We start from the raw sequence: 23,287 nt of genomic DNA on the forward strand, positions 1-23,287 counted from the left end.
AAGCATTAGCAAGGGGTTAGCTTAGCATAAAGTATACAGAAAACTGGACATGCTTGCATTCAGCTAACTGCACAAAGTATTCAGAGGATTGGATGTTCGTACAAGTATTTGGCTAATTTAGCTTAGCACATTGTGTTTTCGTTTGGAGATGAGCATGTGTGATCATTTTAGTTCAGTATGAAAGTAGGAAGCAGAAGGGATGTTGCAACTTGGCTAATTTAGCCTTGACACAAAGGACTGTAACATGAATGATGTCACATGACTGCAGCCTATTTTCTTTTTTTGAAAATATTTAATGCAGTCACCATTTGCATTGTTGCTTGTCAAACTTAAGGTTCTTAAGGTTTTGTCGATTTAGCATTTACAAAGGTTAACTTCTTTTTACGCTTGCATCTGCAACGCAACTTGGAACACGTTTTCATCTTTCATTGACTTAATGACTGTTTCATTGTTTTTACACTTTGCAGTGATTCGATAATTTTGAATTACAGTGATCCCTCGCTACTTCACGTTTCGTTTATTGCGGCTTAACTACATCGCGGATTTTTTTACAAATTAAAAGAACATTTAAAAGTCAAAATAAAACTTCTAAATTGAGGAAACGTGTCTAAAGGTCATTGCATAAAAGGTTTGTACTTTTAGTAGTTAGTAAAGCATGAATATTCAAAAAAAAGCTTTTTGAAAACAAGTCTGTTGGGATGTCATATTCCAGTTACGACTGAACAAACAAAATAAAAACATGATTTTGTTTTTGGGAGCGCTGCGTCGGTTACATCCCAACCGCTTTGAATTATTTATCACTTGAAACGACAGCCATTCAGCGACGTCTTATCCACGTTGTTAGCCACTTTGTCGTTCCATTTCTGTCGTCTTTCTACAGTCGTGGCAGAGTATGTTTTTATCGCGCTCATTGTTCACGCGGCGACAGCTTGAAACTACTCTGGATCATTACCTCACTCATTTTCATGTCGTAATTATGCCCATGAAAAGCCTGCCCGACCGGACGAGTGCATTCCGAAACGACTGCACAATATGGCATGTTAACCGTCTTTTCCCACCTCACACGGCAAAAAACTCCAAGCACCTGAACTGTCACATTTTGATCGATCCATTTTGTTGTGATCATTTCCAAAAGAGTATACTTACATTTCCTCTGTTAACATTTGCTTGTGTAACTTTTTTGATACTTGTCAGACCAGTTTAAATGCATCTTAAGTATTTTTGTTAACTCATTCACTGCCATTGACGGCTATATATGTCAAAGATCCATTTTAACTGGGCTAGCAGTGAATGGAAAATGCTATTTTATGATATTAAAATGTCATACTTTTCACTTGCTGCAACTCCTGGCAAAAATTCTGGAATCACCAGTCTCAGAGGATATTCTGGTGTTTAAATTTGTAGAAAAACGAGCAGATCGCAGATGTTACACAAAACCATAGTTTCAAACGACAACTTTTTGGCTTTAAAGGTACAGTGTGTAAAATACACTTGCCATCTAGTGGTGAACTAATAGAATGCTAAATTGGAAGCGTGTGCATTTTTTAAGAGAGCCCATACTTGGTAAACCTATTTCTTTGGCAGAAGTGTAAGCAAAATCTCACCATAAACAATTTAGGATTCCCTCAAGTTAAAAATAATAAGCTATTTCAAAAATTAATCACGACTTACTCGATCGAGAACTTGCTGCGTTTCCTTTTTCCCCCGCAGACATTTTATTCATTACTTGGAGGGCTACATATTTATTTTTTACTTGAGCCATAATACTGCAATTTTACTCGAGTACAATTTTGGCTACTCTACGTAGCTCTAATCGTTCCCCTGGTGTGTGTCCGCGTTTTACCTGGTTCCTCATCAGTTTAATCAGGCCTGTTAGCCTTCTTGTCTCCTGTCCAATCGACTGCCTGCCATCCCTTGTGTTCTCCCAACCTGTGTCTTTGTTGTGTGCCATTAGTCTTGTTGTACCTAGTTAATTGGGTTCTTTCAATCTGTGTCAGATCCTTTTGTTCATCTCGTGAGTTCCGTTGTGCGGCTCACCATTGTCTTACGCTAATCTCTAGAAGCTTCTTATCTGAGGCAGCTTTTTTAGATACTTTGTTTGAAGTGATGGATTTTTTTTTTTTAACAAGGCTTGTCATCCGCTTAACTTTGACTGTAAATTGGAGTGACCAGTTTTATATTGTACAATTTCTAATTTGAGCCTAAATTTCCAAGAGTGTAAACGTAGCTAAGCAAGTGCATCGATTATTAACTCTACAGATGTGTTTGGAGAAGAGTGATGATAACTCTAGAATAGGAAATTGAATTTATCGCACTCTACACCCTTAGAATTGTTGGGTCAAAAATGAGCCAGTCCAGAAACTCTGAATTGTTTAAAAAACAAAAAACCCTTCATTTTAGGTTCATCAGATGTGAAAAAAAAAAACCAAAACTTTATTTTAGTTTCATCAGATGTGGTACACTCATGCAGCAGTGTTAATAGTGCTAAAAAAAACTCATGAAGGCAACTGCCTCACAGCAAATCTCCCTTTTCCATTTGTTTTTTTTCTATCCCACTGAGAGATGAACATTTTCATTTGCAAAGGTTGAAAAACATTCATTCATGTCAGAGCTTACGTCATTCAAGGTTGCAAATGTTCACCAAATAACCGCTAAACTTTTACCTGTGCTTTTATTGTTAACAAAATTTCCTTGTGAAAAGGAAAGTCCCTCAAACTGTTGGCGAATGTTTGGCAAACTTTGGTTGTTACGACCAATCATGGCTCAGCTTCAGAAAACTGGTGAGCTGTGATTTTACTGCTGCAGTTCATACGATTTTAGGATGGGAAGAATTATGATGAAACAAGAAATTCTATTCAATTGCATTTATTATTTTTGTCTATTTATTTCGACACGGTCCACACATCTATGGCGTTTCTGTTTCACCAGACTTGAAAGAAAAAAAAGGTGCAGCTGAGCCTGCAACACACCCTTTGTGTTCGAGTGCAACACAAAATACTTTTGAAAACATCAGTATGTGTTATTCCTCCCACCCAAATTAGACAAATAGCCCTTTGCCTTATTTCAGCAGGCACACCCTGTGCGTGACATTTCTTTCTCTACTTTGATTCTCAATGTTTTCCACTCACAGATGCCACCGTTTTGGGCAAAGGTCACATGCATCGCTACATTTGACTGTAAATGAGCTGGCTTGTTTTTGAATCCTCGGCATCTGGAGAATGAATCGGGTCAATGCCAGAGAATGTTCGCAGCCGCCAACTTCTAACTATCTGGCAATTAAAAAGCATCATGTCATTATTATTAAAAGTCCAACTTCTATTTATAGACTGGATCGACTTGTTTCTGCACTCAATGCAATCGAGCGCAAACACGTGTTGCATAACATATTTAAATCATAGAGGTAAACAAATCTGTTTGCATTTCTCATAATTTTGTCCTTTGCGCGTGCCGTAGATCAGGAAATGAAGTGCGATGCACAGCCGCAAACCAAAACAAATCGAAGCTGATTATTTTTTGTCAATAAACGCAAGCGAGGAGAAATGAACAGTCCGAATTTAAAATCCGCCATTAACGACTCCCGCTGTGTATTTTTTAACACGCATTCAGAGGATTATCGATGTGTAAGTAGCGCATGTCGCTTGAGTTTATGACAATTAGCTCCTTAGCCAGATGACACCACATAGGCTTAGCTAACTACGACAACGCTAACAACAGCAGAATTATTGATTATGGAGGTTGTTTGGATAAGTTGAGAAAGACAGTTCACACATAAGAGTATTAACGGCCACGCAAGTCACCATGGTGTTGCAAAAAACAAATTAACCTCAACTCACCATGACATTCATTGTCGTCGGATATTAACATTTTATTTATTGCGTGTTACCTACTCTCTTGGAAAGCACGTCTGACGTGAGCTGCAGACATGCTTGCTGGAAGCAGCTTATTTGTTTTGGCAGGATTGTGGAAAGAGCTAATAACTTCTTATCTGCTTAAAAAGATAAGGTGAACTCGGTAGTAGGGAGGAGGGCGACGTGAGTGCACGTTGACCCTTTATTTCTAACAAGTGCTTTTTTTTTTTTAAGTGCAGAGATTCACTAATGCACAGTTACACTAATTTACCAGCCATCCTCCTCAAAGAGTTTAAACAAACCTCATTTTTATTCATGTCAGGTGAATAAACTGGTAAACCTGGTTGCTCCCTCAAATGCATTTTCATTAATGACTGACGGATGCAATCAGAGACAATTGTTTCCCTATTTAATGTTTTTTTTTTGCATTTATTCATCACATTAAGTGTGGGTGTTGCTTTACTCAACAGTAATCCACCCATTTTAGGCGTTTTTTTAAAATAAATATACCAGTAAATAATATTCCTGCCTCACATTTCCTGGTTGCAGCTTTTGAGTCACGTCTGCGGCCTTGCTGTGTGAAGTTTGCATGCTCTCGCTGCACTTGTGTGTTTTTTTTTTTTTTTCACGAGACTAAGGCTTCCTCTTATTTTACGTATTAGGTTCAGCCAACGATCGCGATTGTCTGTTTATGTAAATGTGAGGAACTGTTTTTGTATATCACTGGTGCCAGGTCACAGTAATTGTATTGTTTTTTTCACAAATCTATAGCCTCAACTATGCGGTCAATCCTGACATCTGAGTGTTAGTACAAATTATTGATCAGTGTAATCTGTATTAAAGATACGTGGACCACATAGTGTGCTCTTTTACAACTTACATTTATTTAAGTTGCTGCTGCTGTTTTGGGTAGCAACAATTAAAACGAGCTCCGCAATGAACTGTTTTCTGTGTGTTAATGTTAGCGACTGTGAACTGAGGTAATTACAGTTACAACCCATTTGGGGGTGTCTATTTGACAGTCATTTATTTGTCCTTAAGTGGATAACGACAGCCAATTAGGATGTGGCATCTATTAGAGCGGACTACGGTCATTTTGGACCAGTGGTTGTCTTATTGCCTTCTTTGCCAGCCATGGCGTTATTAGATTGATTCGAAGAGTCACTGGAAAACCCAAAGCACACAACGTGGCACAGGTAAACATGTAGATATTCTCGCTTTTAAAATGCAAGACTGGCGCCTTTCATTTCCGGCCAGGCAAACACGTTTTTCATTCTCGTCATTCCTGCTCTTGCATGGGAAACATGCTTGTCTATCTTTGTTGGTAGTTATCAGATCAGTTTCGGGAAGGAAAGGAAGCGACTTAAGCATGCAAAGTTTACACTTGTTGTTTTTAAGTGTTTGTTATAAACATTTTATTGTGCATTCTCGAGTTGGCATGCACAACCACCTTCCTTAATTGGTCAGCTCAATTGCAGATCGAAAGCATGTCGCTGCCCTCTTCAGTTTTACGACTTGTTGAAATTAGGTCACGTAAGCATCTAAATGTGGCTGAAACGTGTTCTGTGAGAACGCCATGATATTTGTTGTGACTGATCTAGTTGTTATGGACAAACAATAGCAGTTGATCACATCAGTTTCTGGCAGATAGTATCACAACCTTCCTGGGAGTGTTAGGGCATGTAAACATATGATCAGAATTTTTTTTTAGTCTTTGTTGTAAATGTGTGTGAGCCCAGCGATTAATTTTATCGTGCATTTTCTAGTTGTTATGCATAAACTTCCGTTCTCATTGGTCCAGTTGATTGCATGCTGGTAGCATGTCTCAGCATTTTTGAGTTTTTTGACTATGGCATTTATTTTACTGTGGGTTGTAAGTCATTATAAGATACAAAAGAATCGTTTTAATGGAGTGAAGGAATGGGGTCGAAGTACAAAAAGTCCTGCCTAGCTACAAACAAATCAATAAAGAAGACATAACTAGACATTTTTGATAAGTGGTAATGAGAAAGGTTTTTATGTACTTTATTCAATGAGGTTTGAGCATATCTGTTTTTGTAGCTAAGCAGGACTTTTTGTATTTCCACCCCATTCCTTCAGTAGTTATCCTTGTCCTGCCAGGGTGCACAGCTTGCTCTGCTCACATTAATTTCTAGAATCCACTTTCTTTGTACCCGTGCAGAGGACCTTGTTTTTTTTGATGCACTGATTTACTGAGTTTCGGAACAGTCTTGAGTGAAGTAGCGCACTTGGAGCGTTATTTCCGAACATATGACGGAACAGTGATATCGGGAGCGACAAGCTCTAATGTTCACGGCCTCGCACATTTAAAATTGCAAGCTGTGATGCGAAATTTCGAGCCTTGTACGGTCTAAAGGAGTCGGAATACCTAGCAATTGTCACTTCCCTAGTTTGTATACTATATGGAACAAGCATGGTGAGTGAAAACCTATGCATCAAATCAAGTTGCCGTTTGGCGCCATAAAAATCATAAATATTCCGCTAAAAGAGGACAAGTGAGACACAATGGGAGAGCAGTGCACGATAAAAACATTTCTAGCATCTTCGAGATATACTATATCGTCGTCTTATCGCCCAACGTGTCGCCTTTTTCGTAGACGTGTTGATACAAATGGAAGGAAATTCACTTTTGTGTGCATTTTCTAGTCATGGACAAACTTTCTTAATTGGTCATTTGCAGCCCGGTTACATGTCACAGTTTTATCTTGAAATAGGTCACATAAGCATGTAAATGTGGCACAAATAAGCTTGGCTTGAACCCAATGACATTTGCATCTTGCATCTTCTACTTGTTATGAGCGAGCAACCTTATTTATTCTGTCTCTTTGAGCGTGCATTCGTTATGCACAACGTTCTTAAATGATGAGATTGGCTTCAACGGAAAGTGTCACACCGCTCAAGTTTCAGAACGATGACATCATAATAATAAGGTCACGGTTTTGTATTTAGCTTTTACTGTAAACATTGAGTTTTGCTGCATGTTTTTAAGTTATTATTATGGACAAACAACCTTCTTATTTGCAACCTCTAGGGTTACGATCACTTAGAGCGCAAGCTTGCACACTTTATTTATAGTAAGAGCCTCATAATAACTAATTGCTTCTCATTTCCAGGCGGTGATATTAACAGTGAAAAGAGCCACGGGAACGTTCTCATTGGTGGGATGGTGAATATTACTTTAAATTACCTCTCAATGATTCCTCTTGGTGACCTTTATTTAGTTTTCTAGTTACAGCAGAACTCTTCATAGCTAAGCATGGTTAAAAGCATGTTCATCAAAATAAAGAATTCCCTTTTTTTAGATCGTGGATTTAACGGCCATAATATTAGGTACACTTGCACAATCTAATGGAATAGAAGACGGTTCTGTTCTGTTTAAACCATATGTTTATCATTGTGGAACTATTTATTTCTCTCCTGGGAAGTTATTTTGTAGAAGATGTTTATTGGCTGTATATTCCTTTTTATTGAAGAATTTTTTTTTGTGGTAAAAATAATTGGATAGTAAAAAAACAACACTATTTTCCATTCATTTGAACTGGACAAACTATTCACTATTTGTGGATATACAGATAGCCCTCTGTATATATATATATATATATATATAAATGATATAGTACATCCAAAACCCATCAAAAACAAATAGTGTTTGTTAATTTTGTCATGCAAAACAGCCAAAACTCATCAAAAACAAATTTCCTGTTTAGTTTTTCTCCATTACTGTGAATTAATTTTTTTGTAGAATAAATGAATGAATGCTTTTCATTGGACAGTGACATCATTTGCTTTTCATTGGCTATTTCCTTCATCCTTTCATGTATTATCTAATTTTTACCCATGTGAAGCAAATGTTATTTTCTTTGCGATTCCTACAATATCAACAGAACCTTACCTATGACGCAGGAAATTTGTCATACAGCTCCTCATATTGTGTTGGCGTACCTAATATTGCACCGAGGGTGTGTCTCAGCTTAACAAACATTCTTTCAACATGTTGCCATGGTGCTGTGATTTAGTTTACGACTGCGATGCATTCATTGTCCCTGTCCCCCCCCCCCCCCCTTTCTTTTTTTTTCTCCACAGCATGTTCATGCTCTTTGTGATCTGGCTTCTTCGCCGCTACCACTCCTTGGCGCAGGTGAAGTGGCCTGTCTTCTTATTTACGTTTGTGTTTGGCGTCGTTGCCACAGCAGATGTGCTCAATTAGTCCTGACAAATCCTTGGGCGTGATTGAGCCCAGTTAAATGAGATTAATCACTCGCGTGGGGTTAATTGACTGGTGGTTGTTCCGCGATAACGACCTGTAGCCGCCCCCCCTCCCCATCCCCGTACTACCTGCTCGTCTCCTCAATGCAATGTTTTACATTTGCCTTGCGTGCTTGTATATTGAATTTTATTGATTGTACGTGCGCATACAATGCTGCTATTCCAGCCCCACCATTTTTTTTTTTTTTTTTAGCATTATTTAACCTTTCCAATGCCAGGCAAGTCGAAAGAAGAACCAACCTATTTACGGCAACGTGATTGATCTTTCAAGGCTCACAGAATATTGTGTTTTATGACTATTTAAATACAGAAACAACCTGAAAAGATTAGACGGTTTTCTTTCATTGAGTGTTAATTTTCTCAGCCATTTGAAATTTAGTCTTTTTTAGTCCAATCAATTAGTTTCAATCGCGCTTGTTGGTTTTTATCACATTTAGTCATCCTGTTTTAATTAGTCAAGCTTTAGTCGAGCATTTTATTCTGTCTTTTAGTGCAAGAAACATTTAATTGTATTTGGTTAGTTTTAGTCAACAAAACTGTCAACATTTTAGTTTTAGTCAGGACAATTGTTTTTTGTCAACAGATAATATTAAACATCTTCATGTTTATATGCCATATTTTATGCATGAAAATCGAAGTTTAAGTTGTTTTGAATTGTGTGTGGAGTATTATTTTGGTTTATTTTTTTTAAATAAATGTTTTAAATTTATTTCAGATGGTTAGTGTTATTCCCATTTTCATTGTATTAGTGATAAATACTTGCAGATGCTTAATTTTTTGTGTGTGCCGACGATAACCTTGGACGATGTCACTTAAGTGCACTGCCCCCTTTGTTGGAGCTGGGTACTGCACACCCACGATTGAAATGACAAAAAACAGGAGGCCTCTATGGAAGGGGAGGTGTTTATTTGTTTCAAAGATTATACATAAGACAAAGCTTATTTCTCTGAAAATCTGATCAGTTTGATCTGCCCTAAGCGTTCGGTTGCCACGTATTTGCGTGCAGCGTTTCAAGCAGGTTCGTCAGGTTGAGCCGCTCTCCAAAGTCATCCTGGTAATCGGAGGTAAAATGACAGCTTAACACGGCGCTCAGGATGGATCCTCTTACCTCCGGACTAGGTCGCCCCCGTCGCCGCCTCCTCCTCTTCCTCCCCCACCTCCATCTCCTTCCAAAGGTTATCCGTCAGTCAATAGTCTTTAGTGCTCTCTGGCCCTGCTGCGCTTGTTTCCTCCCCCCATCTCCATCCGGCAGCCTTGGCGAAGGTCGCCGTTAGACGCGTATTGATGAAATATCGTGTTTATTTGCGTGCCTGACTCTCCACTGGGCCGCCCGCCCTCCCGCCCGCCAGCCGTGCGTGCGTGCGAAGCCTGCTTAAAGCCGTCCATTATTGAAATCACGCAAGCAAATGATTTCAGTGTGCGGCGGAGGGGAAATGAGGAGTCTCTCCTCCGACGTGGCTCGCAATGACCGAATATCCTGTTTTGCTTTTGTCTGCCATCATTTCCCGCATCGCCCTTTTTGTCCGTTGCCAAATTCTCGGGGACAGAAGCCCCTTTCTACCTCTGCCAATTTGGTGCAGCTATTCCGAGCGCCAGATAACTCACGCGGGTCTCCGAGCATTGTGTTGTAATTAGCTCCACTCTGATTGGTCTTTGGAAAGCCGTGTTGACAGTGCTTCTCACGACCGACGTACACATGAGACTCATTTTGTCGTTTGTTTTGTCACAGAAGATGATTCTTAGCCTGACTGTCGCCGCCTTTTTTGACAGCCTAGCATATGTCATGGTCAGTTTCTCGTTGCTTTTCATAATAAACACAATTATTCTTGATTGCTCTATGCGGATTTTAATGTTGTTGTTTTTTTTTTTTTGACTTTTTATAGGGCGAATCCCACCCTGAGGGATCTCTCTGTGACTTCCAGGCCTGGTGGCTAACATACTTTGGTAAGATAAAGCTCCAGAAAGCTGGTAGACTTCCATTTTTTGTTTTTCTTCCCACAGAACAGAAATGAAGAGAAGTTTCCGAGTCAGACTGTTGACATTGTAAATGTTCTAGCGCATAAACCGAAGCGCTACTGATTTAATTTCCGTGACTAAAGGCGTTTGATAAGAAGTCGAAACAGCACTCCATTGTGCGACCATGGCAATCGGTAAGAGCTGTTTGATCTTTGACCGCTTATGCTAATAGGATAGAACGTCTCCACATGATCACTTTCTCGATTGATAGTATAATATTTTTTAAGAATACATCGTATTCATTTTCACCGAGAACAATGATGCAAATGCAAGCACAAGTATTTTAGTTCGTATTTCCCAACTGCGATTTTCTGACACTCGTATGCATGGCTCTGTTTCTATTACGCTTCCAAGACTTTCTAATAACAAGCATAATCAAAAAAGAAAGAATTTTACATCTTACAGGAGTTCCTAGAAATTTGGTACAATCACGTAGAGAGTTTGTGAGTGGATATTATTTGGTCTACTGTAATACTCAATAAACAAAAGTAGTTGGACATCTGGTAATTACTCTTACTTGACCTGAGAAAAATTAAAATCAGGTTTTTGCTGTGCACTGACGACAGCGTTCCATCTTTGGGGAAAACTTGGCGTGCGTGTCTAGGAATTTCTGCAACGTCAATGCTTACGCCACAGTAATGTTGGAACAAAAAAGGGCCTTCCCCAAAATATTCCCACACAATGTTGGAAGCATAAAATGTCAACATGGTGTTTTCCTCACACTAATCACAGTTAAGCGAAGTGGGAAAAAATCCTATTAACAAGCGACGACCACATGTGTTGACATCACTCTGGCAAATCCACAGGATTTTGGGTTTTATAATCGTATTGTCGATGCACTTTCAGAGTGCAAACCTCAACTTGGCTTCGTCTAAATACTATCAAGCACAATCTTTGAAGCTGTTTATTTAATTTGGAAACGAAAATTCTCATGGGAAATGTCAGTTTGTTATAGGCTGACATTGTCCAATCAGATTTTTTTTTTACCGTTTAGAATGTTCTTCAGGTGTAAATTCTTGCGTGATGTTTTCGTCAAACTACACCAAGAATCAAGAATTATAATACACTTTAACACGCCTTATTTTTTGTCTCATGTCTTAATTAGCTCATTATGAAGGGTTGGCCCTTTCGTAGCTGTTCGGCCAGTCTTGTGGGAGCGTGTGGAGAAAAGCATGAGTCTGACAGATCTGTTAAAGTATGGACACATCACCACATACCTGCCGCCAACGCATCAACAATTGTATCCAGCAATCAAAAATGTGCTGCTAATTAACGTTGTAGTCTAGGGTTAGGGTTCGGTTTTTGTGTTAGCCTCGGTTGCTTTGATTTCCGCTCTGTCCTATGGTGTTCCACAGGGATCTGTTTCGGGGCCCTTGCTGTTTTCATTGTATTTGGCGTCCCGGTTCTTTTGTGGTGGCATCACAAATAGCCAAGAAAATGAAAGCAGTTTTTCTAATTTAAGGTTTTATTAGCATAATTTTTTTGTTAAATTTTGAATAGACTTTATGAAAACACTTTGAATATGCCTAACAGACACGCATTGGAGACTTCAGTGGTTATCTTTTTGGGATTAGTAGGTAAAATTAATTTGTATGTGTCATATATATTTGTTGCTATTCTTCTGTGGTGACATAGCAAAAAGCCAAATTAAATAATTTGAGGCATTATCTTCCCAAAATTTGCTGACGTCTCATGTGATGGCCAAATTCTTTCCACAACAATTTAGTTGAACTCCATAAATTGCTCACTTTTGGAGGTATTAAAAGAGATATCTGCTCCTGCTTATTCCCAGTCCGGCTCTTCCCCGCACAAGTGGTGCATTATATCCTGACGTGCTCAAGCTAAAGGAGCACATATGTGCTCTACATTTGCATAGAAAGCCTATAAAGCAGCCATTAGGGTGGTGATGCGGCACTCGACTACTCAGCAGTTTTCACACACCCTCGCCAGGAATGCCACGCCCGTGGGGATGGTGTAACACTTGGGAGTGAACAGTGTGTTCTCCTTTATGTCGAAATAATTTTCCTCCAATCACAAAAGTAGACACCCAGGGCAGTGGCATACCATACCACCCACAAATTTTTTAAACGCTACAAAACTCGAAAATGCCTATATCTTGTGGGTGGCATAAAATATCGATATGCTAATTCAGGTCATGTTTCGTATTCACGACAGAGGTCGTGATTTGTTTAGTTTAATATGTCAAAAGGTAAGAGATTTTATTTTCGTGTGTATCGTTGTTTTGAATGAAAAATTTCTTTTGTTTTGAATCTTTTAGCTTTATCGGATGCAGCCTGACTGTTTTCGATAAGTGTACTTATGATTAAAAAAAGTTTTTTTTCGCCTTTTAAGATTTGTATTTGAGTACCCCTGGTATGTCGTATTAACCATCAAGGTATTTTTTATGCATCAACATCAAATCTACTATCGTAGTTGTGTGCCCTTATCTCTATCTCCATTCTTTTATTCAGATACCAACCCTTCAAATTGTCATGGAAACAATTTGTCTTATTCTTTAGTCACAACACTCACCAACCCCGTTTTGCTTTTCTAAAGAATTTCAGTGAAGTACCTCCATTTTTTTATTATAATACAGTTTTGAATTGTATTGCGCTGGCATTCCAGTTGCGCTATTCAGTAATCTATTTCTCTTCCATTTAGATGTGTGAGCGTCTGGTTTTTCCACTAAAGCTGGCTATTTTGATGGCAATTATATGGCCACTTTAGCCCCGCCGATTAGCATTCGGATTCTTAGTTAGGGCTCGGTGCTAATACGCCTCTTCGACGCTGCTCTTTTTTATTGCTCTCACAGGCAAACACACACACTGAGGCGGCCGTGGCGTAATGGGCAGTGAGTTAGTGCTGCAGGGTTGCCGCGTGTCAGCTCGCTTTATCACGAGCATCCTCACGCTGGGGACAAACGGCTGTACATAAACCTGAACAGGCACTTTGTTCTGTGTGGCGTCAAGCCTGGTGGGAGCTGCACACCGTAGCGCTGCTTTTAAATTCACACCAATAAAATGTTATGAAATGTGTTGGGATACAGGGGGCAGGTGCACGTTAAAATGGGTGGGGCAAGCTTTTTTCTATCAGGGGCGGTTTTAGTTTTCATAAAGTTGTCTGAGGGTCTTACTGAATAAAAAAAAAAAGGCTGATTTAAATATTACGAGTATTTGTGGGTTGAATGTGTGTTGGACTTTTTCATAACATTCTGCTGTGGTTCACTACTTCCACCAAGCATGAGAACATAAAAGCTTTGTTTCAGTTCCTCTTTTTTTTTTTAAACAAATTGAAAAACTTTTGGTTAGCCTTATATCTTGGTGAAAATTGTATTTTAATAATTTTTTATTATTACACTATGTATTATTATCTTATTTTGTTATTTATTTCTTTGATTGTTCATTCATTCATTCACTCAAAATCGTTATTTTGCAATAAAATCTTAGTTGATGACAATTTAAAATATTTGAGAAAAAAATAGTTTTTTATGAAAAACCTTTTCATGTTCCAATCACGTTGTACTATTACCTGAAATAAAGTTGTCATTTCCAAGAATAGTACGATAATTGTAAGTTTTGATAATAAAAATGAAAATAAGTATTATTTCAACAAAAAAGACATGTAAGTTTTGATAATAAAAATGAACATAAGTACTATTTCAAGAAAAAAGACAATTTAATGAAAAGGTCATAGATATTAGACAAAAGAAGCTCTAATATTACACAAAACAAAATCATATAATCATGAAGTTGTAATTTTCCGATCTTAGCTATTCTTGTACACTGTACGTTGTCCTACAATTGATTTCTGTTCTGTCACTAACCTTTACAAACACATTTGTAAAGCCATGATTCAGTCGATATTTTATGAAAAGCGCTTCCTCGGTATAAATACAAAACAATGAATACAAATGGATGTCGCTAACATAATGACTTTGGCTACTGCTCAAACTCGATCACTGCGCACAGTTTGTAACCCCGAAACCTTGCATGTCGTGCGGATCATAAACTGAGGACCTCCAGTATATGTCGGCCAGTTGTTTATGGCCCAGGGGCCGTAGGTTGCCCACCATCGAATTAAAGCACAGATCCGGTCGCGTCCCGGTTGCGTAAAATGCATTTTGCTTGTCCCGGAGACGATGATTTATTTTGAACGATGACAGAGACAGCCGGCCGGCCTACTTTCTTAGTCAACGCACGCCGCTACCGCTTCGTTTTTGTGCGCGTGGTTGTGTTGTGTGAAAGCGAGTAAGCTGAGCACGCAGCTCCGGGAATTCATCATTGTGACGAGCGGCCTTGCCTGTCCTGTCAAGAAAAACACACGCACACACACATAAACGCACAAGGACACAAATGCAAAAAAAAAAAAAAGCAAGGCTGAAAAGTACAACAAAAGACGTGAGCGCTTTGTTTCACGTTCTTTCTTTGTGTCAGCCTCTTTACATCCACCATGTTGGATTCCCACCATAGTCTCTCTGCACCCCCCCCCCACGCCCACCACCTTCCCGCGCACCCACGCCGCTGTTATCTCGCGCTGCTTTTTCATAGTTCATCATTATCTCTCTCCGAGCTCCCCCCTCTCATACATCACCATAAGCCACAGGTTTCCCTCATATTACTGCAGAATGGGCTTCCATTCATCAAAAAATGTCACATATACATATGAGTGTGTGTGTGTGTGTGTGTTGTTGGGAGCTGTGCATTTCTGACCTTGTTTTTTCCCCCTCCTTCTGCAGACTGGAGTGCCTTGGCCTGGGTTTGCCTCATCACCCTGAACCTTTACTTTAACTTGGTCAGAGAGAAGAGCACCAACACATATGAAACGTGAGTAAGGGTCACGCCATTTTTCTGCGGCCTCGCCTCAGCAGGTCTTCATTGTTGTTTGTTAGATTGCGAGCGAGAATATGCCAAATTGAACCCACCCCCAATTTGTATACATATATGACAAATTGGGGAATTTTTCTCTTTGTGCCGGTTAAGTTGGAGGGAATGTTCCCCCCCCCGCTTCAGAATGGTAGAGTCCCGTCCGCCTAATCCGAAAGCCTTACATCACCTCTAAGCCGCTTTCACACTGGCTTTGCCGTAAATTGGCGTAACGGTGGAACCGGGATTTATTCGCCTGTCCTTTTCAGACTGAACTGACCTGTCTCAACATAGAATACAGAAAGTACACAGGAATTATGTCAAAACGCGTTTGTTAATAAAAAAATTTAAGTGCGCAGTGACTTTTTGAACTACGACCCTCCCGTCTTGCTTGCAGAAAAAAAAACATGGCCAGTGTGTAAGGGCTGAGTAACCGGCATACGCTGAAATATATTATTTGTAATATTTCCTTTTTAGTTAAATTAATCGTTGCAGCACGGCGGCTTGCCTCACAGTTGAGACGTTCTGCTTTTGATTCTCAACTATGACCTTCCTGTGTGAACTTTGTAGGATTTGTAGGTTTTCTGCGGTTACTCGGGCTTCCTCACACACTCCTCACACACGTATGTTAAGCTCATCGAAGCCTCCATATTGTCCTGAGTGTGAGTAGATGTTCTTCCATATGTGCCCTGTGATTGACTGGTGACTATTCCAGGGATCACGACATAAGCGGAGCCGCCGCTGAACGGCCGTTGCGGTGACGTCGCACATCTCACCCGCACACACACACACATTGTATTTTATATTGCAGTTACCAGCTTGACCTTGGAGGACGCCCGCTCTCCTCCGGGTGCTATCGTATTTTCCAGGTTCAAGCCGGAATCGCCGCGTTGCTTTTTTTCCGCCTCACAGCTCCGTACAGAGACGCGAAGCGGGGCTGCCGATGTAAGAACGGCGCCGGCACTGATGTCTGTGTAATTGGGACAGCCTTGAACGGCGTAGCAGCTCATTAAAAACGCTGATGCGAAGGCGCTATTCAAATTCACCCGCTGGGGCGCCATATTGCTGGCGTTGATAAGTTCCGCATAAACAAGCGAGGCGGAATAGCAGTCGGACTCGCTTTTTCGGCGTAAAAGAAGAGACTTATGTGTCTTATTTTGCGATGGCCGCTTCCCCTGGAGTGCGTGTGCTTGCGTGCATGTGTGTGTGTTCGGCCTGCCAGAGCATGTGTTTCCCTGCAGCGCCCTGACAGCCATCTCCCGTCCGCCTCCCCCCCCCCCAACCCATCCCTCCCTCCTTTTCCGTTCCAGCCAGCCGCCACTCTAATTGAAAAGGGAGTGAGTGTCAGCCGCTAAGTGCGAGCTTGTGTGGCTGCGTGTGTGCGCGCACACATCTTCACGCTTTGTGGCTCAGCGTCCCTGTCGCTCAAACTCCCCTGAGCGCTTTCCGCGGAGCAAGTGTGAATTTATTTGCGAGCGTGTGTGTGTACGTGTGTGTGGATAGGACGTTTTAAAAAATGAATGCGCACCGTGGGTGGAAGAACAAGCAGCTTTAACAAATTAGCAGCCACTCTGTTCGCCCAGCCAAGTCGATTGTTCCTGCTCCCATTCTGTAGATGTGCTTAGGTGTGCACACTTGTCCGACTCGCCCGTGTTTGCGTGTGTGTTGGTTCGGGCCTGCCAGCCCTCCCCTTGGGAGTTCCTCTGCATTGATTAGCAATAAGCCGGAGGATATAATGGCGGTATAACTCAGAAAGAGACGGGTTTATGAGCGCAGGGATGATGCCTGCTTGGGGGTCCAGAATGGGCTCACTACCGATCCTTATCAAGAGACCCTTTCGCGCTGCCTGTAATTGCTGGCATTTTCGCGCTTCTTTCCGACGTTGCCGTTCTGTCTAAACGAGAGCTCGCCTAATTGCAGCGATAGCCCGTTTTGCTCGGCTCTCTTAAAAACACGGCAGAAAATGAATCAAAGTCTGCAACGTACTAATTTTGTCGGAGATTTTTGTGGAAAGTGGATTTTTTTTTTCCGTTAGAACATTTCAGCCACTTTTCTATACAAACGTCACCGACGCGCATTGACAACTTTCCACCCTCGGGAGGCGCCGGTCCGCAATGCCAGTCGGCATGTGATGTTTCACACTCGACTTTCACTTCTAATGCCCTGTTGTCTTGAAAGCGCTCTAGGAAAATATTTTATGTCACACTTAGCGCTGCCACAGTTGTGATGGTATCTGCTTGGCTGGCTTCGGCATAAAAGGCAAGGGCAGATCGTGTTTCAAGGCACTACTTTTGTTGCGTCTCTTTGTAGAAGGGGCTAGCGTCCATAAACGCTGAAATCTTTCCATCTTTTTTCCAGGGCCGTTGATCTTTATAAAAGGCACAGAGACAGAATGAAGCGACCTGGCAATTTTCTGCGTTTGAAGATAGTAACAAAGCCATAACATCGGCGGGGCGCTACCTGTGTGTAAATGTTTTTCGCAATGCCAGTATCGGAGTGTCAAGTTTAGCACTAGATATTTAGCCGTTGTCACTTTTTGTCACACCACCACTGACGTCAACTAATTACCCGATAGCACCTGATGTGAAAGTTCGCACAGTCGCTTGGTTTTGTATAAAAGGCACAGGCGGATAAATGCCAGCACTTCTATTAAGGCTGTGATGCGCTAATTGTGATGGGTCTCGCTGTGAAGAAGGCTTCTGCTTGTAAATGCCAAAACCCTAACTCATTGACATGGAATGGGGGGGGGACAAAGTTGACCTGGCAATTTTCTCCGTCTAAGGCAGTGTCATACCCGAAACCGAGGCAGTCTAACGTTTCTTTTATGTCCTTCTTGCCTCTGTTATCTGTTTGAAAGGCACCAAGCAGATAGTGTAAATGCCACTGATTGTTTCGCTGGGTTCTTTAGCCCAGATTTTTTTTCCAGCTTTCGACCTCACGTATCCCCTCGCCTTGTTGAAAGCATTGGTCACTTTATGTGACATCAGACAGTGGCACTTACGTCATTTAATGGCCGCGTGCCGTGTCACCGTTTGAAAGCTTGTATCCGGCTTCTCCGCGTATATAAAAAGCATCGACAGATCAATGCCAGAGTTGAAGCTGTGATGTGCTAATTTTGCTGCGCGAAAAAGACTCACTGCCCGTAAAAGCAGACAATTTATTGTTCTGTATAAACGACACTGACATTGAATGGGGGGGGGGGTGGGGGGGACAAAGTCAATAATGCAATTTTCTGTTTGTGCAAAAGAGGCGCGACACCGATATGTGTTAGGCCTGGTAACGCCGTAAGGATTATTTAAATCTTGAAATCTTCTTTGTGTATGGTGTGCTCTGATAATCTGATCACAGACATTCAGATTCCCTCCCACCATCAATCTCGAGACAAAGTCTTCAGAGGTAGAAATCTCATGTGACCACGTGATCGTTCCAAACTGAAGAATAGAACTTGGAACTTGTAGGTTGAACCCAACACCTCATTCCTGAACGCGACAGTGGAAAAAGTCCTGAAATCCGCAGCAGTTGTCAACAATGCTGACGTAGCCACTGTTACGGCTTTGACACTACTTCAGAAACGTCTTGAATTTTCTGGCTTTAATAGACACTGAAATGAAGTTGTCGTGTTAAACGTCACACCCCTTATGCAAAAGCGGTGTTCTGCCACCAGTGGCGGCAAATTCGTGGCTTGTGTAAGCAACTCAAGAAAAGGTTGCAAATTCCAGGCTTTAATAGTTTGAAATGGACTGGAGTCAGCGTGTTAGACTTCACACCCCTTACAAACAGGCAGCATCCCACATCTCTGGTACTACCTCAGAAGGTGACAAATTTGCAGGTCGCCTCCAACCTCCCATTAAGGTGAAAAATCACGGCTTTAATAGACAGTCTTGAAGATGGCTAGTGTCGGTGTTAAACTTCACACCCCTTATTCACCGGCAGTATTACAACTCGGATGTTAGGTCCCAACGAAGAAATTTACAGGCCAACCCACATTCCGTGTCAACGACACTGGAAACAGTTGGAGAATTGCCGACTTTAATAGGCAGTATTAAATGTCGGGGTGATACGACCTCCGAAACCTGGCAAATTTGCATGGCAACTCTGACCCCCCCTCATTCCGCGTGTGTGTTACTTATCCAGAACACCACACAGGAAAATGCTGGAAAATTCACGGCTTTTCCAGGCGGTGTGAAATGGGCTATGGATGAAAGTGAGAGGCGGGGGGGGGGGGGGGGGACGCGCCTTTGTTTTTGTGCGTGCTGTGAAGAAGAATGGGAGAGGAAAAAAAAGAACGGCGCTCCGCTAATCGGCTCGTGTGTTAGCGGCAAGCGTCGAGGGGCTTTTCGTGAATTGACTGCACGTACGTAAGCTGTGTGTGTGTTTAGTCGGGCGGGGATGTGCCTTTGCACGCATGCACAATTTACCCTTCAGCCCCCATCCCCAAACCCAATCCCCCCCCACACCTCTCTCTCTCTCTCTCCCTCTCTCTCTATCCCTCTTTCCCTCTCTCCCACCACGCACACACCGATGGCTCATTGTGATGGTTTATGAATGAACAAATTGCCAGAGGAGAGGGGGAGCCGAGGCGGGATGAGCCAAGACTGATTGAAGTGCATGCAAGAGAGAGAGAGGTAGGAAGAGAGCGAGCGAGAGCGAGCGTGCGCATGTATGCTAATGCGCTTTTGAAGGGCGGATTCAGGCTGAGGGCAGAGAGATGTCAGCAGGAGGAGGGGGAGGGTGCCGCACGGGTGGGTGATGGGGGGGTGAGCAGGGGCTGAAGCGGTGGGGTTTCTAGGCAAGCCATGCATGTGTGTGCATGTGCGCACATGCGGCCGTGCACGCGGGTGTGTGCGTAATACGGAACGCGTCGTGGCCCTGCTGTGCCTCATTAAGCCCATGTTGCGCCGCGCTCTGGACCTCGTCAGCTCTCTCTCGCTGTGCTGCGAGCGAGCGGCGTGTGTGTGCGCGCCGCAGCCCGTGTGTCTGCGAGCTCTCGATATTGATTTCCTGACAAGGCGCCCTCCCCTCCCGTCTTCCCCCGCTCGCCCCCTCCCTTCCACCGGCAGGCGTCTCACCAGGGACCGGCAGCGCTGATTTCACCATTTGTATCTCTCCTCCTGCTGGCGAGCGCCTTTTCGCCGTACTGCTTCGTCCCTTTGCCGTCGGATTTCAAAGTCTTTTGTCCGCCGCTGACATCATTTGTGCGCAAAACTGGGAACAAATTGAAATTGTTCGTTTATTGTGTTTCAACCACTTGCGCATCCCTTTCCAGTGCATCGCAGAGTTCTTGTGGAACGTAGCTTCAGGGTTACCTTGATTTACGAGTTTAATTCAAGCTCATAACACAATTTGCTCACATATCAAATCAATTTTCTCCATTAAATGAAATGCCTCTAATTCCACTCGGTCCAGGCCCTAAAAAAAAGCATATTTTGTTTAAGATGCTCTGAACCCTGCTCAGGTTGATCATTTATCATTCGATTAGTTCAGTGATTGCGTTTTCTCCTTGCGGGTATTTGCATGATGTATTTGTCCCATTCAATGAACAGCCAAAAGTGCATCAGCGACTGTTGCTGGCCTTTATTTTGTTGCTTCACTTGCTAAAGCACCCTCGTAATTAATATTTTGACTTGCGACTTAAATGCACAAAAAAAATATGGACCAAGCAATGCCTTGATTTTGAAAACCATATCATTTGGGGAACAAGTCACCCTTACACTCATCCATTGCAGAAATCTGCGTGACTCCAGGTTACGTTGCTATTGAAGATGTTTTCTTAATTTTTTTTGCATGCAAAACAGGTCTCAATTGAATTAGAACATGTTTGCATTTTGTATAGTACATTGATAAAAGTATGTTGGCTCTCAACCCACATCTCCTTTTTCTTGATTAGTTTGAAAGTGAATCAAAAGTTTAAAAACCTAAAGCCAATACATTCCGGTTCCTCTGTCACTGCTCTGATGGCATTTTGCAGACTTTTTGTCTGATAAAGGTTATTGACAATCCAATCCTAATTTTTCCGTAAACTTTCAACAAAGGAAGCAAAAAAAAAAAACAAAGCGCGTGTTAGGAAACCGTCTTTTTGTTCCCCCTCCCTTTTGTCGGATTTTCTGCTTTCTCTCACGCTTCCTTGCTGGATCCAAATCTGCGCATCCCTCTCCCACACTCACCGCCCTGTTCTATTTAAACCACCAGCCGGCACTTTTTTTTTTTTTTTTTTATAACGCCATCGCCTCCCACATATTCACACTGGTGTCCATCAGACGGCTGCAGAGGCGGGAAATGCAGTAAAATGGAAAAAGGGAGCTTGTGTGTGTGTGAGTGTGTGTTGATTGGGTGTAGCGGGAGCGCACACACATACCCAATCGGATTGAGTGTGTGTCAGCCCTGTCGCATCTGCTCGATTGACCACGCTCGGAAGATGTCAGGGTAGGACTTCCACTCTATTGACTGGCTGATGCTGTTCGCTGTATAAAGTATTGATGGACAACCCCAAAAGACACAATCTTCACATCGCACACACGAACATATGGCGCTTGATTTTTTTTTTCTTTAATAGCAGTCAATGATTTTTTTTTTCGACCCCCTAAGCAGTTTTAGCCCAGTCAGCTTTCTTCAAATGTTTCCATGAAGGTAAGCTGATTAATGTATTAAAAAAAAAAAATAGAGTAGAGCCTTTCCTTGCCTTGTCTAGATTCTTCCGTCTTCATTTACCCAGTTGAGCTCTCAGATTTAATTATGGCAACACCTGCTAAGGGAGACCAGAATTCCTGTTTGTGGTTCTGGTGAAGACCTCCAATCTTAGAAATCAACCTTTGTACTGCAATTATAGTTAATATTACCACGTTTGGGAATTTTTCAGGCAAGCAGACACAAGGAATGTGCATTAGTCGTAGCTTTTGGACGTTTTGGAAGTTTTTACAGGTCCATAGTCTGGCAGGCAAGCAGACACTAGGACTTTTGCGCTAGGTCCTATGGCTTGTCGAGGCAGAATTAGCTTCAGATGGATAAATGAACATTATTTTCTGAAAGACTTTGGCTTCTTACCAGCCAGACATGAGCAGCCAAAAAGCTTAGAGCTCGCCGCCGGCCGCGTTAGCTAGCCACCGCCGGCAAGGCAGCCTGGAGGACCTCCCGACCTCATCATCAAAATTTTCTGTTACGATATTAACAATGAAAAGCATTGAAATTATGTTATGAACAGAACTCCTTAGTTTCCTGGGAATTGGCTACAAATATTTTGCATCATCTGTTTTAAAAAAATAATAATACATACAATAAAAGCATTACTATGTCAATGTTAGCAAACAGCAATGATTATGGAATTTGATGATTTTAAGTGTGACATAACGTCGCTCAGTTTCCTGGAAACTTGATCAGGAATTTTTGGCTGTCTTGCTAATAAGCAAGAAAACATAAGTAGCAGAAATAATTGTAGAAATTGTTTACAATAAAAGCGTGTTAGCGCAACGTCTCACAGTCCAGAGGAGCGGCTCCTTCCTGTGTGCATGTTCTCCCTGTGCCTGCGTGGGTTTCTTCCCACATTCCAAAGACATGCATGCTAGGCTGATCGGCGTCTCCGAATTGTCCGTAGGTGTGATTGTGAGCTCCGATGATCGTCTTTGTGTGCCCTGACCTTGGCTGGTGAGGTCAGTTCAAGGTTCAGTTCAAGGTGTTCAAGGCCTACCGCCCAAAGTCAGCTGGGATAGGCTCCGGCACATCTATGACTCACATCAGGATGAAGCAGTTTGTAAAATGAATTAGCGAATGAATATTTTAAAACTGCATTGTTTTTGTTTTTATCAGGTTTTACCATCTGATCGCATGGGGGGTTCCCCTGGTCATGTCATCCTTGCCGCTGTTCAAAGGTTACTACGGCCCAGCGGGAGCCTGGTGGTGAGTCGCAACCGTCGTAGCGCCCGGCGCCTTTGTTTTGTCGGCAAGCCGCTTTGGCCTCCTTCCAGCTCCCGGCGGGCTCCTTTTTCCCTCATAAGACCTCGCGTTGTAAAAACGGGCAATTATCAGCTCATCTTTAAACATTTGGAAACGCCAGCTCCTTCGGTGAGCAGGAGAAGCATCATTGTTTGTTTGGAGAGTCGTTAAGGGGCTGAGGGAAAAGACGACGCCGGGCCCGAGGAGAGCCGGACGTGGAATGAAAATTGGGACGGAGCCTTAATCTCCAGGCTCGGCGCTCTCTTTTTCCACTCTTGGCTTATTAATAGCTACAGCTGCGTGGCGCCCCCCCCCCCCCCGTACGCAGTCGCAAGCCTCCCTTCCGCG

General features: G+C 42.2%; 1 protein-coding gene across 3 annotated transcripts in view; it reads left to right on the forward strand.

Moving 5' to 3' along the window:
* The window catches only part of si:dkey-100n23.5, a 71,629-nt gene that overhangs the window by 1,708 nt on the left and 46,634 nt on the right, over positions 1-23,287 (forward strand). Inside the window, exons 1-7 of one of the 3 annotated variants that reach the window (XM_049727259.2) lie at positions 3,434-3,620; positions 6,983-7,035; positions 7,953-8,007; positions 9,865-9,921; positions 10,019-10,079; positions 14,887-14,974; positions 22,814-22,903. In XM_049727259.2, the coding sequence (XP_049583216.1) occupies positions 3,540-3,620; positions 6,983-7,035; positions 7,953-8,007; positions 9,865-9,921; positions 10,019-10,079; positions 14,887-14,974; positions 22,814-22,903 (485 nt within the window). In that variant the 5' untranslated portion in view covers positions 3,434-3,539. The other 2 variants (XM_049727261.2, XM_049727260.2) reach the window with 2 other exon arrangements.

The sequence above is a fragment of the Syngnathus scovelli genome, chromosome 8, assembly GCF_024217435.2.
Source record: "Syngnathus scovelli strain Florida chromosome 8, RoL_Ssco_1.2, whole genome shotgun sequence".
Lineage (NCBI taxonomy): Eukaryota > Metazoa > Chordata > Actinopteri > Syngnathiformes > Syngnathidae > Syngnathus > Syngnathus scovelli.